The 16,935-nt window shown below is 38.2% G+C and overlaps 1 protein-coding gene across 3 annotated transcripts in view; it reads left to right on the top strand.

Moving 5' to 3' along the window:
• Positions 1–16,066, top strand: part of EIF2B3 (eukaryotic translation initiation factor 2B subunit gamma) — a 99,279-nt gene extending 83,213 nt beyond the window's left edge. For 2 of the 3 annotated variants that reach the window (XM_083358459.1, XM_083358460.1), the window contains 2 exons: positions 7,448–7,551; positions 15,839–16,066. In XM_083358459.1, coding sequence (XP_083214585.1) covers positions 7,448–7,551; positions 15,839–15,891 — 157 coding nt within the window. In that variant the 3' untranslated portion in view covers positions 15,892–16,066. The remainder of the gene's footprint in view (positions 1–7,447; positions 7,552–15,838) is intronic. The other variant, XR_014491985.1, reaches the window with a different exon arrangement.
• Positions 16,067–16,935: the final 869 nt, after the last annotated feature.

The following is a 16,935-nucleotide window of genomic DNA, read 5'->3' as shown; positions in this document are numbered from 1 at the left end:
TTTAATCCTAGTCAGACTCTTTGTTTTGCCAAATGTTTTCATATTTCATTTTAAAATTAATTCCATATTTGTAAATAGCAAGTAACAATTGACAGTACATTTTAAATAAAACTTATTTGGAATCTTCATGATCACAATTAATTTTTCATAATTGATTAAAGTAGTTCCTTTTTTGGGGGGGGAGCATTTCTCAACTGAGAGAAGCTCTGGGCTAAAAATATTGTTGAATGTTTCCTCTTTTTCATATATCAATTTTTACACTGAAGTTTTAGAATTCATATTTTACTCCAATATAGATGTAAATTGGGACTTTAGTTCCCATAATTCTGTGGGAGTCTTGCTGGATGGGGGTTACAGGTAGTCCTTGACTTACAACCATTTGTTTAACAACAGTTTGAAGTTACAGTGGCACTTACAACCAGTCCTGGCACTTAGGACCATCTCAGCATCTTCACATCATGTGATCAAAATGATGGCACTTGGCAATGGGCATGTATTTACAACGGTTGCCGTGTCCCAGGATCACATGCTTTTCAACCTTCCCAGCCAACTTCTGAGAAGCAAAATCAACCTAGGAACTGGATTTGCTCATGTGAATTATACAACAGTCAGAGTGATTCACTTAACCATGCAAAAGAGCTTGTTAAATTGGGTGCAACTCACTTATTTATTTTATTTTATTTAGAAAATCCATATTGCCACCTACTCACACATGGCCACTCAAGGCAACTTAAAAACTGCCTTCCTTAGCAACAGAAATTCTGGTCCCTGCTACCTGTATGGTGTCATGCCCAAGCACATCTAGAGGGTATTAGGTTGAGGGGGCTGCTTTACCTCTGTGAGAGGGTACAACTTCGCATTTATAACTGATCTGTTCCACTGTCTTTTACCAATAATATAGTCAATTTGATTTCGCTGGGCTCCATGTGGCCTACTAGGAAAGATACTCTGGGCATACACTGCTGGCATTCTCCACTCACCCCTCATAGGAGCAGTTCTTGCTGCCACAAGGGAGAGCATAGCAGGACATTTGGGGCAGACTTAGCCATACCCCAAATTTGCAAGTTAACATGGTGTTAGAGAGGTTAGCACTTACTGCTCAAAACATAAACTCTTAAACCTTTTCCAACTTTATGATGAGGTGTGCCTTTCTGTTGTAAAAGCTCTAAAATCATGATTTCTGAACAATCTGTACCATTAATCTTAGAAACCACTGCTTCAAATATGTTATTGTATAGATAGCTGCTATCAACCCACTTACAAGGGCTAATAAATGTTAATATTTGTAATTTTATAAAGTGGCACTGCTCAGAATTGAAAATTAGAAGGCCACAACACAAAAGTGCTTGCTATATAAGAATATAAATTTATTTCTAGTTCTTTATCCTGGATGGTAAGGAAGGACAGAAATGAGATTGAAATTCAGCAAACATATACTTCTTCTGTTGGCAGTCTTTTACGGTTTGATTTTCAAAATGTGCACAAAAAAGGCATTTGCAACTAATTTCCAAATGGCTGTATTACAGCTGTCAGTGAGTGGAAGGAACACCCACAAAATGTGCTTCAATTTGTTTTCTACTCCTGTGGTAAATACTAGCCAAATTGCTCTGTTGTGTGGCAGGGCCATAGCAGGAGCTAGAATTATCAATGTGTGCCTGAAATCCTACATACAGAGATTGAACTCTAAACTGTTTCCAGGCCTGGTATGCTTCAATCATCCTGTTGTCAGGGGAGAAGTTACTCTAGTTTTGCTAGCTTCCAAAATGAGGATTGCGCTTTTACTGATTCTTTCAACTTCAATAAATGTGTGCAGTTGTAGGGTGGGTTTTTTTTTTAATTCCAGCAATTCCTAACAAGAAGAAGGATCTGTATGTTTTTATACAACAAACTGAAAGTCACACGTAGCTATTGAGATATTTTTTTAAAGGTTCCATAGGCTCAATGTTTTAAAAAAGATGGAGGGGTTATTATATTACGAGCCCTTTCGTGATGATTTCAAACTAACTTGCAGATTGATTAGGATTGGTTTTGCCAGTCAAAATGTTGATATATAAAAGTTATGTACCAAAAATATATTTATATATATATATATATATATATATATATATATATATATATATATATATATATATATATATATATATATATATTCAGGACATGTCTTCAAGAAATTCCTGTAGCATTAGAGTTTTTTAGGGGGGGGAGAGAGTATATTGTTTAAAATGTATTGTTTTGGTGCAGGTTTTTTTCTATTTATAGTATTTTTCTTTTTAGTTCTTTGAAAAGTTTATTTCAGATGAATGACAATTCTTTTTTTTCCCTTTTATCTATGAAAACACTGGCATTTTATGTGCACCATTGTTTATTATGACATTTGTAGTTAACTATGAAATCGCTTAGTTATCTTTTTCAGAAGGGATAGATATTTTCTACATTGGTCAATAAATACTATTAAATCTTATGAAAACAAGAAAAAAAGCTGAATTTTAATAGCTATCCTGTTGAATAACAAAAGACCTATGCACTATCAAAAAAAACAGGTTTTGCTCCTCTACTGCTGGAGATTCATAGTTATGCTTTTTCAAATGATGTTTTTGAAGGTTGGTAAAAATTTTGCTGATTTTCTACAAACTGTACCCAGATATTTTAGATAAGCTCTGGTGGTGCAGTGGTAAAATGCAGTACTGCAGGCTAACTCACTGCTCAGTGCAGGAGTTCGATTCTGAGCGACTCAGGGTTAATTTAGCCTTCCATCCTTCCTTTTGGGGGCAATATGATGACTCTGTAAACTGTTTAGAGAGGGGTGTAAAGCACTGTGGAGTGGTATATGTCTATGTGCTATTGTTATTGCTAACTGTTGAACTCAGAATCTGACAGCAGCATTAGCATTAGACTATTCATAGATGGTATCATGTTTCACTGTCTGTCCTGTGCTATCAAGTATCAGAAAAAGGCTGAGAAATCTTGCTTACCTAATCTTGGTTACTTGTATACTTAAGATGTACATTCTAGGATTTGTAGTGATGATTTCCTTCCTGCTAATTGGATTAAAATCTGGAGTTTTATTCCTTTGACCAGAGTCATTACAAAGTGAATTATCAAGATGGAATTCATCAAAAATATTTTTCCTCTTTACATTTAATATCAGTTATCGTGGGCCTCTCTTTATTAGGATTTGAAGTACATCCTGGGTATAAAAGTAGAGAGCAGCACAAATCACTATTGCATGCTCATGAAATATGTTGTAGTGATAATTATCAAGGTTCTATATTAAGATTATAGACATAATACATCAGTTTGTAAAATATCAGGTTACTCAATTCATTGAAGTAAGTTTCACCTACTTTTAAAAACTGTAATCTATGAAAATCTGGAAAATAATTGGTATTTAATTAGTGTTTTAATTTTCAGAATATCTTGGAATATTTATTCTCCCCCTCCCCCAATTCCTCTTTTTAGATGTACATTCTTAAACAAATTTATTTTCGATTAATATTTATATAAATAGATCTCAGTGACTATACAGAAGGATAAATATTGTAAAAATAATATTATTTCAAGATTTATATATGTATCCGTATGATTCCCATGGTAATATCTGTAAGGTATTTCAGGTAGATTGTTTACCAAGAAACTTTTTAATGGGAGAGCCCCCAAGATTTTCTTTATCTAAATTACAGATGAAGAACTACAATACAATAATGAGGCTTTAACTTTCCCGACTTTCAACTTTCTTGCTATGCATACATTTTGACTTCTGTTTCTTTATGGAATCTTAAGTGGCCAAAGTCAAAAACCATAGTGGACATATTTATGAAAGTTATTATGGGGCTCCTGATATAACTGAAGTTTGGTTCCTATTTTCTAGTCAAAACTCTTACTTCATGGTATAAGGAATAGTTGGAAAACATTGAATGGAAATGCAACTTTGAGCCTTATTCATATGACAGATTTATATATTTGGAAATCTGAGTGAAAATGGAAGATAAATCTTTTAAATTCAGTAACAAGTGTATTAATTAGCTAAGTTTTAAATCATTTAACTTGCTGCAAGAGATATTGATATTTTTCCAAACTATAGAAAATTGCAATATACTCAATCATGATTGGTTTTCACAATTTGTTCAAAATGCATTAGCAGCAGTCTATTTCCTGAATTATTATCAGCACTGAAATTAGTTTTGGTTGGGTGATTCCAAATATATAGTATTTTGAATAGAATACTAATCATCCAGTCATAAGAGAAGATGACTTCAACACTTATTTTCCCATTTACTTATTTTCTTGTAACCTTCTGGAAGGAGGCTCTATGTTATCAGAAGCAGAACATCCAGATTCAACACAGCTTTGTTCCATATAGTATCAACCTTGTGAACTCTCAAGTTTCCTCCTTCCACTATGTGTTCAAAATGGACAGTGATTAATATTTGTGTGTGTGTGTGTACGTGTAGTAGTGTGTATGTATATATATTTGTGTGTGTGTGTGAATAGCATGTGTATATGTGTGTTATGTATGTGTATGGGTGAATAATATACTTTCTTTTGAGAGCAGGCAACAGAATTTCATTTTTAATATGAGCCAGTGTGCTCACAGTAAAAAATGACAATAAAGGTTATCCTATCTTATCTTATTGGGCACATCAGAAAATGTGTGTAAACCCGTGGATCAATGACATTTTTATCCTGTTGCCCATGTGAGTGGGTGGTTAATCTTCCTGCCATCATTGCTGGAGCAGTTGGAAAGAAAACAGCTGTGTCAGTGCAGCAGGAATAAGAAACCAAGGGAAAGAGCTGTCTGTTCAGACTTTCCCTTAGAATTAAGATCTCAATAAGAGGCTTTGCCAAGGCAACCTGAGCTAGATGACTCCATCATGCATAACTCTGTCTTATGTGAAAGGGGAGGTTGCTGGCCTAAGATTTGAGTCAAGTCCTTCCTGTTCAAAATATTTCTTCCTTCTCATACCATAGACCTACTCTTCCCTAGACTGTAGGAGATGTCAGTTTGGCTGTGACCATAGAAGACCAGTTTCTACTTGTATGACAAAAATTGGTGTTCTTGTCAAACTCCATTTGCACTTCTGAAGCTTTAAGAAATCAAGATCTCTGTTGTGATATGTTACACTTAACTGTGGATGACCTGCCTAATTTATCAGCAATATTTCAGTGGAAGAATAACCATAGCAACCAGTAGGGCTTCCCGTAACATCATCCTAGTCATTGTAAAAAGTTGTACCTTGCTTTTCTTTCTCATTCCCATTGTCTTTTCCTTCTCTACCATGTCTTTTTAGATTATAACCCTGAATACAGAACTGCCTGCTTTTAATTATTCTGGAAGCTTTCAGATGGAAAATGTGGAGTATTAGCATAAGTAGCCTTGTGGTTCATCATTATGAAACCCCTGTGGAAGGCCTGAGAAATTATTTTGCGGTCCAACCAACTGGAAGCTTCCCATTAACCCCTTATAGGACTGAATTTCTGTCTGCAGATTAAAAAAAACACGATTTCTCCTTTTCCATGAGGACTAGAAACTCAAGTTTGTAAACAACATGATACAACCTGATCTGTGTGAATAACTGAAGAACTGAATTTTTATTTTTCTATTTCAAGACAGCTGTCCTATTAATTGATATTTCCAGAGAAAGAGAATTCACTGGCTACATAGACAATCTGTTTCACTGTTAAATAACTTATTCAAGGGAAGTTATTGAATTAAAATCTGTTTGTCAGCCGGTCCTCTTCATATTTGTTTAATTCAGTCTCATTTTATTGAGAGATTAAATTCTCTCATTTAGTTTCAAGCTACTGCTTCATCTTCCAAGATTCAGTCGTTAATTATGTTTACTGTCTCATTTAACAAGGATATTGTAGGAAATACTTTGTGCTCTTACTGTTTCAGTATCCATCAAATTATTGATTGCCAGGAAAAGATTATTGAGTTTAATCTGGCAAGATTTTTGACAAACCAATGTTGGCTCCTAGGAATTAGTATTGTTAATTATAAAAAGTACTTTGCCAATATTTTAGAATTTATACCCCATCACTCTGAAGGAACTCCTCATAGTTGATATCAAGATCTACCAAAATATTTTTTGTTGACGATACCCTCGTTGTTGCCAGATAGTTTCCCCTTTCTTTACCCTATCCTTTTCTGTCTTGTAGGAAGGAGTAATTAAAACATGCTTGTAACTCTCATTCCTTCATTTTCCTACCTAGAACCTCATAAATTTTAGAAACTTTCCTCGGCACATTCTTTGTTCCAACGTATAGATGAGCAGTAAAGGATAGTATTCAGCTGTTTGTGTTAACTCACATCTTGAATACAGTCATTGGGAGGCCAAACTCCAGTCATCAGGATATGTTTGCAATTGGTGTGCCTTCATTCCTCTTATGTGAGGGATGTGATCAACACACTTGTGTTTCTGGGTAGATCTGAATGTTTTCATTAGCGCTGCTTGATTTATTATCTGCCAATAGTCGAGGTTCACAAGAAAAACCTGGTACTACTATAGAATTCCAGTGGCACTGAATGCCTCCTGAGTGTTTTGGATCATGTGTCATGTTCTTGAACTCCTGGGCTACCATATTTGGGCTGTAAACATCAGATGGCAATTAGTAAGTCTTTGTTGCCATTTTTTTGGCCATTTGGATTTTTGCAGTCCAAATATGGTGGTCTTGCTTATTCCTTGCCTTTTGTCTCCTTTCTCTGCCGTTCATTCATCCAGTATATGGGGGACATGCAGTGAAAATACCTGAATCTCTTTCAGTATTTTTTTCTGCAGAAGGCAGAGCTTCCATTTTCTTGGGAGATAGTTTACATTGTTCTTGGGCAGAAAAATAAACGAAGTTCACAGCTTGCGGGTCATTGATTGCTCCCTCAGTGTAACTGATGCCAGATTTTCTAAAGCCATATAACAGTTTTCTGCATTTCCTTAAACTTCCCTACTATATTTTTTTTATGCAAAGCTTCCTTTTTGTGTGCTTCCTTTGTGATATCTCTTGTAAATAGAAATTATTTAACCATGTCCGCCAAAGTTGTCAACCGTGATTGACCATTGGCTTTCCAGAATTTTGGATAGAAGATTTTTCGTACTTTCATTTATCTACTCTTTAAATGGAGAGAAAGCTTTAATTTTCTGTAAACCATATACTTTGCCACTTAAATATATTGCCTATCTCCTTCCCACAAGGCTTCCATCAAGAGCTGTGGGAATGATCAGGATGACAGCTGCAGCCATGTGACTGAAGCCTGGCCCCTTTTATACATGCATTGTGGATGCACCATATGTAAAAGGGGAGGGGCTTCAATTGCAAAGTCACCGATGCCATCTTGACTTTCTGAACCGCTGCAAATGTCCTGCGTCCCCATCACTTCCGCACTTACTTGGTTATAATAATGATGGTTATTTTAATTTCTATATTTGTTCAAAATCCTCATTTACCTTTACAGATGCAATTTACAGAACTGTGTTGTTTGCCATCATGCTGTGATAGAGAAAGGAAGTGACCTCAAGGACTGTTTGATTGGAAATAGCCAGCACCTGGAAACTAATTGTAAGTGGAATCTAACCAGTGATTGTTAAAAGGGCTGATATTGTAATCCAGTATTTCTCAACCTCAGCGATGCTGGCTGGGGAATTCTGGGAGTTAAAGTCCACACATTTAAAAGTTGCTGGGGTTGAGAAACATTGCTATAATCCATCTTTGTTCCTGGAATTGTCCTCTGTAGCTATGCAAATGAACTAGCTCATTTTTAATCCACTCTATAGATTTAATAACACAGTAATTGTAGAAGGAACTGCCAGAAGCAATGCTTTAGAAGTCCAACCCAAATTAAAATAGTAGAAGCACTTTTGGTTGCTCACTGTAGATTAAAATTAAATTTCAAAATGACAAAACTTAGGCCATGTAAAGAGTAGTAAATTGCACAAAATATTGGTAGGTAACCACTTTTATGAGACCATTTGAATATTTGCAGAAAGCATGCAGAATTTAGAGCTTAATTATTAAAACCCTGTCTTAAAGCTGATTCCAATAGTTTATGCCAGTCCCTTATAAAATGATACCTGCTATTCAGACTTTCAGCATCTGTTGTTGTTTTTACTAAAACTCAGAAATGTACTTGCAGGAGCAAAGAGCAAATCATTAGTTCAAGTGAGAACATGGTTGGGCCAGATTCAGACATATATGTCTACCAATGTTCTTTTTCGGTACTCTGGTTTAAGTATTATTGTTAGAAAACCAGGAGACAACCCCTTGACAATGTATTGAAAATCACTTACACGTGTACTTTTTGCCTAATCCTGTGCTAATCTGCCTTTGCTTAGGTGTGGGCCTGTGAAAAACACTACAGGCTAGCTGGATATGCTGGTGGTGGGGGCAATGTGCTTCTAAGGTCTTCAAAATTTGTAATGGAAAGACTGGCTGAGTTTATATATACACTGTATTTACGTTTATTGCAGAAGTATTTACACTATGTTTTTGTCATTTAATTTGGACACTAAGGCAGTTAACTCTCCAGAGTATGGACAAACCCTGTGCAGGATTTTTTTTTTGTATTTTGTATTTTTGAACAAATTTATCCCTAAATTTGTGGATCTGAAAGTTAGAGATGGATAATATTTTAAAGCAATCAGTAACATCTTTTTGAAAGTCAGACAGACAGACATATATGCGCATGCACACGCAAGCACACACACACACACACATGTAGAAAGTGCCCAGGAAGTCTAGTTGACTTCATCATTTCTTTTGATATTGAAAGTATCCTATGCCTTACTTCTGTCACTTGGATGTTATTCTGCATTCCATCAAAGTATAGCTTGCTTCAATCTCTCTTTTGCTTTAAACATCGGCTTTCAAGAATAAAGTAACCTTCTTTAATCCTTAAGCCTTAATATAGACCTGAAGGATGCTAATTCAGGAAAATATATGCCTAGCATTACAGAGTAATTTGTTTGGTGGCTGGACTATTTTTACAGCTAGAAGGAACTATTTTCTATCTTCGCTTTATTCTGCTATAAAAGTAATTACAGTTTCTCTTTTTACCCCATACGTTTTCTATCTTAATTCAATATTTGGTAACTTCTTTTATTCTTTTTCCTCTCTGATGAACAATATCTTAAATTATGAAACATCGGTAGTTTTTATTGTCTTAATATGAGCCAGGAAGAAAATGGAATTACCTTTGAGGCTTCTATTGGATTTTTTTTTCAATTTAAAATATATAGCCAAAATTCAGAATATTACTACTCAGCCAAAGTACCACAGAACTGTAGTATTATGCTTTCTTATTTAGTTATTTTATGTTTAATTAAATCACTTCACTTTGCCATTTTATAATCTTTTCATTGCAAATTCTCATTTATATTCTGATCCGTATTTCTGACCTTTCTTTTCCGAGGTGCTGAAACACTGCCTCCTTAAAGTGTTTCAGAAGTATGAATGTTAGTACATCTTTTACTATGCAATACTTTTTGAAATTGAAGATCCAAGATCTTTTTGAAAAAGAAATAAGTATTGTATATAAATTATCGTTGCTAGTTTGATAAGTTGCTTTATTACGGCACTGTAAGTTAAAAAAAAACATAATCAAGATAAATTGATTCTATCCATAGTGACATATATTCTGCTTTCTGATGTCTATAACATACATAGTTAGCTTCTACATTATGTTTAATCAGATTCTCTTTAGCTAGTAGCTGTCAGTAGTCTTAATCCAAATTCCAACAGAAACCATGCCTCGACTGCTTGTCACCTAGCGATTTAAAATTCATAATTCTTCTGTAATAATGATTATCCTTTAGTCAAGAGGTCGAGAGAAAGCTCCTTTGAATGCAGAAGTCTATCCTGGATTAGAATCCACCACAACAGGAAACTGTTCTGTGTGGCCTGAGATTCTTTGTAAACAGCCTATGTGAGTCAGAGACCTTGTTGTTAGCAGTCCAAATCACCATATGACATTTGTATAATAGCAACTGTGCATCTGGAAGGTCTTAGAAATTTAACTCTAGGGAACCGGCTGTGTACATCAAGTGCCATCTGTATATGACCCAACTCTCTGATTGTATATGAAAAACCCCTTGCCAAGAATCCGCAGTCGCATATATCTCCTTGTTATTGCTTCCTACTTTCCCTTCTAAGATGGGCTAGGGAGCCCTTCAAATGCAGACCACCAGCTTTTACGCTCACTGGTGATGACTGCAGAGCACTGCTGCACAACTTGCTCTTTCGCTGCCATGACTTAATTTAGAAAGTTCCTCACAAAGAGTAGTAACCTGTTAGGCAGACAAGATAGAAGTACTTTTGCTGTAGAGAGGCACCTGTCAACGCTGCTAACATCAAATGTTATTGCTTGACATGAGATGAAGAAGTAGCTTAAACCTGTGTATTACTTTAAGACTTGTGTATTGTTTTAGTTTAAAATTGGTGGGAGGGAAGAGTAGGAATGCACTCTGAAGGCCATTTGTCCCTCTAAAGAAGATAAGGCATTGGCGGTTCTTCTCACAAAGGGAAGCTGATTCTTTAAATTAATTGGAGAATATGATTAATGACAAAGTTAGAAAGGTGGAGAATTGTGTTTAATTATATTGTGCAAAGGGTGGAGATTTCAGATTCCAGCTTCCTTCGAGCAAGCATTTCCCGTTGTATTAGGCTAATAAAGGACTTTTAAGGTAAACAATGCCTCAGAGTCACTTGAAAAGCCCATACCTCGGAAACTTGACAGCACCTGTGAGAAGGCAAAGCAAGGTAGGACAAAGGAAAGGCATTACAAAAATACAGGTTATCTTCTGGCACGCCAATAATTCTTCCTAGTTCAATAAGACTCTTCAGCAAGCAGTCTGTTCATTCAATCTTTTATAACTGTAAAAAGGTGTAAAAGAGATATTGGATATGCAAAAATCTTCTCTTCGTTCTCTTCATCTTGCTACTGCTACAGTTAATTTTAAAATCTGTCCACAAATAACGCCTTTTACTCAGCTTACATACACACGGAGAGATATTTGTATGCTTTTTATCTGCAAAGCAGCATTCACTGTAGCTTAGCATATTATAAATAGTACAAAAACTCCCACGTTAAAATACAATATTTAATTATAATTTATAAAAGTGATAGCCTTCAGTTACAAATGCAAACTGTAAGGAATAGTATAGGATAATTAAAACCTGGAACTGGGGGGGGAAAAAAGCTTGTGAAAAACAGTGAAGTTTCAGTAACCTTTTTTAAAAAAATTATCCACTGTACCTGTGCTATGGGGGAGAGAGAGTTCTAAAATGTTGGTTCCCCTACTCTGATTTTGAAAACAAACTTATGGCTGATCAGCACTCATAACTCTACAGAAGATATTAATTCTGAAGTAACCACACAGAGCGACACATTTCCCCTAGATAAATGTAGGCAACCTGATATCATAGACTAAAATCTGTGATCAAGTCCTAAAATCCCTCCTGGGTGAACATTTGGGCGTTGTAGTCAAACTATCTGGCGTTTAATAAACTACATTCCTTAGCCAAGGTATCAAAGAGTTTGTGGGAAAATATCTTAAATACATATAAGCTTCTTCCCTCTCCCAGTGGGTTGTATGAAAGTCCCCCCTTGAAAGAAATCTCTTTTTTCCTGTCTCCTCTCTACTGAGTCCAGTGAGCTCCCCCATTTTGATTGTTTCTCCTGTGAATATTGCTTCTCTTTCTTTCTGTCCTAGCTTGCAATCCTTGGAGAGGATTAAGCTTCCAGTTTCCCCTGGCACCTACTGAATGTTTTTCCCAACAAAAGAAGGACACATCAGCCCTTTGGTAGACATAATCAGTGGTCTTCCTCTCATTGAAAGGCTCTCGCGCTTTCTTGGCTTTGAAATATATGGGAAGCAGTCCGGGTCAGCAAATGATTACTGAATCTATTCTTTCCTCCATAATAATTACAACATATAGGTATCATGTCAGAAGTATGGGAAGGTGTGAAATTCAGGTTTTGGAGCAGAGCCAGTAGTTTCCTGCTATGGTTAGAAAAATGGGCATTTATTCCTCACGTCCAGGGAAGTTTATTCATTGATTCTAATCATTTATTTATTGCTTTCCAGGAAAAGAAATCTTAAATAGATTTACAATTAAAGTTACAATGGGTTAAAACATTTTTAAAAAACATACTTTAAGGCAGAGGTCCCCAACCTATGGGTCGTGGCCAACTACCGGTCCATGGCCTTTTGGCCACCGGCCCGCGTGAGTGGCTGGCCAGTGCACGGGCACATGTGTGCATGCTCAGCCCCTGCCCTTGTGCCTGCCCTAGCTAAACCACAAATCTCACACCAGCGCTAGCCGAGCCGCAAGCCGGCGGTAGGAGAACCACAAGCCTCTCGCCGGCACTAGGAGCCCCATTTGCAGAGCGTGCATGCTCACAGCCCCGTTTGCGTGGAGCCACATTTGCGTGCAGCCACACTTGCGTGTGTGCACATGCGCACATAAAGATGCCTGTCTTTCTCTTTCCCACCAGGCTGCCAACCCAGAAAGGTTGGCGACCCATGCTTTAAAGCACTATATGTATTTTTTTTGTTCAATCTTATCCAATTCTCAAGGACTGCCTTGACAAATCCCTGCTATTTTCTTGGCAAGGTTTATCAAAAATGGTTTGCCATTGTCTCTTTCCTAGGACTGAGAGAGAGTGACTGGCCCAAGGATACACAGCTAGCTTTGTGCCTAAGATGGGACTAGAACTCAGTCTCTTAGTTTCTAGTCTGATGTTTAAACCACTATACCAAACTGCCTCTCTAGACATTATATAAACAGTGAATAAAGAGAAAATCAAATCAAACAGACAAACAATAGAAACTTAAAACTAATAGCAGGAATGAAAAATTGAAAACACGAAAGCATTAACACATTAGAGCAGACATGTCAAACACAAGGCCCGGGGGCCGGATCCGGCCCGCAAAGTGGTTTCATGTGGCCCACGAAGCCATCCTAGAAACAGTGAGGGAACGACCCCCTCTGCCTTGGCCCTGGCCCAGAGACCCTCCTTCTGCCAGAGACCCTCAGATCCGTCCCACTCCTGCCCAGGCCCCCATAGGCACCCTTGATGCGAACGATGTAGAGCTGGCCACGCCCACCCAGTAGGCCATACACACTAGCCACGCCCACCCAGTAGGCCACGCCCACCCTGGCCATACCCACCCGGCCCCCTGAGGGCAACCGCAATGCTGATGCAGCCCTCAATGAAATTGAGTTTGACACCCCTGCATTAGAGGTTTGGAAGAATAAAAAAATGGCTTTACTTGGTGCCAAAATATACAGTAAGGTCTGGCTGGTTTAGGCATCCATCAGGACTCACTATTGTTTTGCAGAAATGTTTTATGCAGGTATATTCAAAGAAAGCCTGATTGTCAATTGATAGTTGAGCAGTTTTGGGCTATGGGCTTAATACTGTTCTGGAAGCCAGCAGGCGTGTGCTTTGTGCCATAATCATCAGAGAAAGGGTTGGTTCTTTCTCTTTTGCTTCACCACACAATCCTGCACCACCACCAAGGTTGCTGGTCAGCTGCCCTTTGGGAGGTTGAACCAGGTCCCAGGACCAGTATAAGGGTTTGGTGTGGATTGGAAAAAACTAAGCTTCCTTGTTGCCCAAAGTAATGGAGGACAGGGGCCAGAGGAGCTGGGTTATGTCCACACCAGCTTTAACTAGCCAAACAGTGATGAGTTGATCCCATGGCCAAAAAAAGAGCACTGTCTGTGACATCAGCAGCATAGTTGGTAAAGCATGCCAAATTGCACCCACAATAAAGCTGCCAATGTTTGTTGCTTTGATGCCAAAAGGAAAATGCCCTGAGTTCCATCCACTGTCAAAATAAAATCTATGAGTGGAACACATTGGCCATACCTTCCTGTTTTCTGCGCTAAATAGCCTGTTTCCTTTTTCTCTCCTAACTACGTGGAATTTCCAGAGCTCTTCTCTCCTACTTGTACACCACCCAGAGATTTGTGTTGGGAAATATTAAGCCAAGCAGTGAGGAGGTCGCAAGTGGGGAATTAGCTTTGGATTCTTGCACAGCCACAAGAAATCCACAACTCACCCTCTCCCCCAAACTCCCTAGAGCAGGGGTAGGCAACCTCGGCTCTTTTATGACTCATGGACTTCAACTCCCAGAATTCCTGAGCCAGCATGGCTGGCTCAGGAATTCTGGGATTTGAAGTCCATGAGTCATAAAAGAGCCGAGGTTGCCTACCCCTGCCCTAGAGGCTTGTTTATTTGCTCCCAAGAGAAGGCAATCAGTCTGGGGAGATTCCTGAATAATAGGCAGAATATAATAAAGTAATTAGCTTGAATTCTGCACAGATGGTGTGCCTGACCCACTATGAGTGTGATGGGCAGTTTCAAATTTTGATAAATAAATATTCAGCTCTTGCATTTGCTCTTAGTGTCATCAAAGCTCTTATGCTTGGGGGAATAGGGACCAAAAGAGTTGCACTTTAAAGCCACATTCGTGGAGGTGCATACACGATCCTTTGTATGTCTACATTTCTGTAGCTTCATTCCTATGCTCGACTCAATGTTTCTTTTTTAAACGCTATTATTAAAAGTGTCTCCAGTTTTTAAAAAGTGTTCATACGTAGCAGAGTCTTTCGGCAGTGCTATATAATAGAAGATTAATTTGGTGCCAGGGACTGTACTGTATTTTATTTAAAAGGATTTATGAAACACTGTGTAATTGAGTGAGTAAACTGAATATTTTTGAGCCCCTGAGGGCTGGAGCTTCGTGGTGGTCCTGGGTTTTGGCCCTAACCCCTTCTTTCTTCTCTTCCCACACACTCCTCCTTCTCTTCCTCCTCCTCCTTTATGGCTTAGCTTTGCCACCACCACCAGCAGCATTCTGTCTGGGGCTAATTGAGCAAATAACAAGGAGATGCTTTCATATTCACCCCAAGGCAGTGTTCTCAAGGAGAGATGCTGCCAGAAGATATCCGCTATCCAATTGGGGTGGGGAGAGAATACTTTGCCATTAGTATCCAGTACTATGTTAGAGTTTGTTGGAACAGAGTCATTGTTGTCCTTATGTTTGCTCAGATTGCACCGTTGTATACGATACTGTAGTCCATAAACTCCAAGAGCCCGGGTTTTCTGTAAGCTTGTCACACCTACATTTTTCAAGGTCTGATTCTTCTTGCACCCCCTGTAAAATAAGTGCTCCATTCTCTGAGTCTAAGCCGTTCGGGTGGGAGCTCCTGGGACCCCTGTGCCAGGCAACCTGCCTCCCTGACATTCTGTTGTGGCTCCAAATCTTGTGTGCCAGAGATGCTCTTGGTCTGAAGCATTCATGCCAGCAAATTCTGGGACAGTTTTGAAAGTACCTTCTTTAATCCCTCTTCTGTGTGGTTTGAATGCATCTGTAGCCCTGCCAATGTCAAATAAAAGACAGCCTGGTCAAAAATTTCTGAGGAGGTGGAGACTTTGTAAATTCTTATCTGGCTCTGAGAACAGAATGAAGCCAGTTGAAGAAGCGTTAACCAGGAATTGAAAAGTAATTGTGGGCCCACTTCCACGTAGGGCTAACCCAAGAAAGTTGAACAGTGCTTAGGCTTGGAGAGCACTACCTTCCCTTTAGGCTTATGTTATGTGATTCTGTTCCTGCCAGCAAAAACTGCTTCTTCCATTCCAGCTGTGTTACTTGACTGCAGTGATACAGACATGAAAGTTTTCCTCATTCAAGTTCTGAAATCAGGTATTTGACTCAGATTGGAACATTATATTTGAGGCTTTCACTTTTACCGCCATCACCGCCATACGCACCACATAGTCTCTTTTGTGTCACAGTGTACAAAGCATAACTTCTCTCTCTCTCTCTCTCTCTCTCAGCTAAACATGCAAATGAAGTTATTATGGGCACTGAACAGCTGATGGAAATCTGAGTCTGGCAGAACTGAAGAATGGATTTCTGGCAACCTGAACCTATAGCTCAGCTGGAGATTGTGCTACATGAATTTCTCCTGGCATAACTGACACTGACAGCCACCCCTGCTCCGACTTCTTCTTTACCTCTTAATAAAGAAATATTTACAAGTGGCATCTGTCTGTCTCCTTCATTTAACTAGTTCCCTGCTCCTCTTCTCATTGACAGGCAGGCTGCTTTGCAGAGGCTGATATGGTTCTTGTAAATCCAACGAACGCACTTTGTTGCCAGCCAAGCTAAGAGCCAAGGACCACACAGATTGTGTTCCACCAAAAGAACAGCTGAGCCAAAGTAGCTGCAATGGAAGTGCCAGCTCCCTGAGTACCACTAATTAGAAAAGGAAGGTAGTGCATGTTGATTCAACTTTGCATATGAGGTTAAAAAACATTAGATAAAGGGAGAAGAAAAAGTGGTGAAGAGTCAGAAAAATACTCTCTTGTTATATCAGTTTGGACTGTGAATAGTGTGCTTATCTTTTTCTTGAGTGGAAGTAATTACCAGCTTCTGTTGTCTGTAATTCCAAAAATTATTGTCCAAACTATTTCAATCATAAAAAGCTGTCTGGAAAAGAGAGGAAAAACACTGTAGACAATTTGTAAGTCAACAGTGAGTATTGTTAGATTTTGCCAAAAAATGTATAATGAACATTTTCATTCCAGCTTGGGACAAGCATATAAGGGCACAGATTACCATTATCTGATCAACATTAAGTGTGTCCTGACCACTAAGACAATTACTTGTAGTGGACAAGTAACTACTTGGATACAATTACTATTGGCTTCTGCATAGCCTTTCTGAAATCACCAGGTCAGTTTGGTAGTTCTTGTGACTCTGAAATCCACTTTATGAAAATACAAACTATGCAGTGATGTTGCTGAATCTATAACCCATATCTTTTAGATTGGGGGCCCATGTGAGAGAACAATCTTGATTCAAACTATTTTTACAATATTTTTGACCAAGCTTTCAACACAGAGTGATTGTTTAGATTTAAAATATTATA

Source organism: Vipera ursinii (assembly GCF_947247035.1).
Source record: "Vipera ursinii genome assembly, chromosome: 3".
Classification (NCBI taxonomy): Eukaryota; Metazoa; Chordata; class Lepidosauria; order Squamata; family Viperidae; genus Vipera; species Vipera ursinii.
Note: the sequence above shows the minus strand (reverse complement) of the source record. Positions and strands in the feature narration are given on the sequence as shown.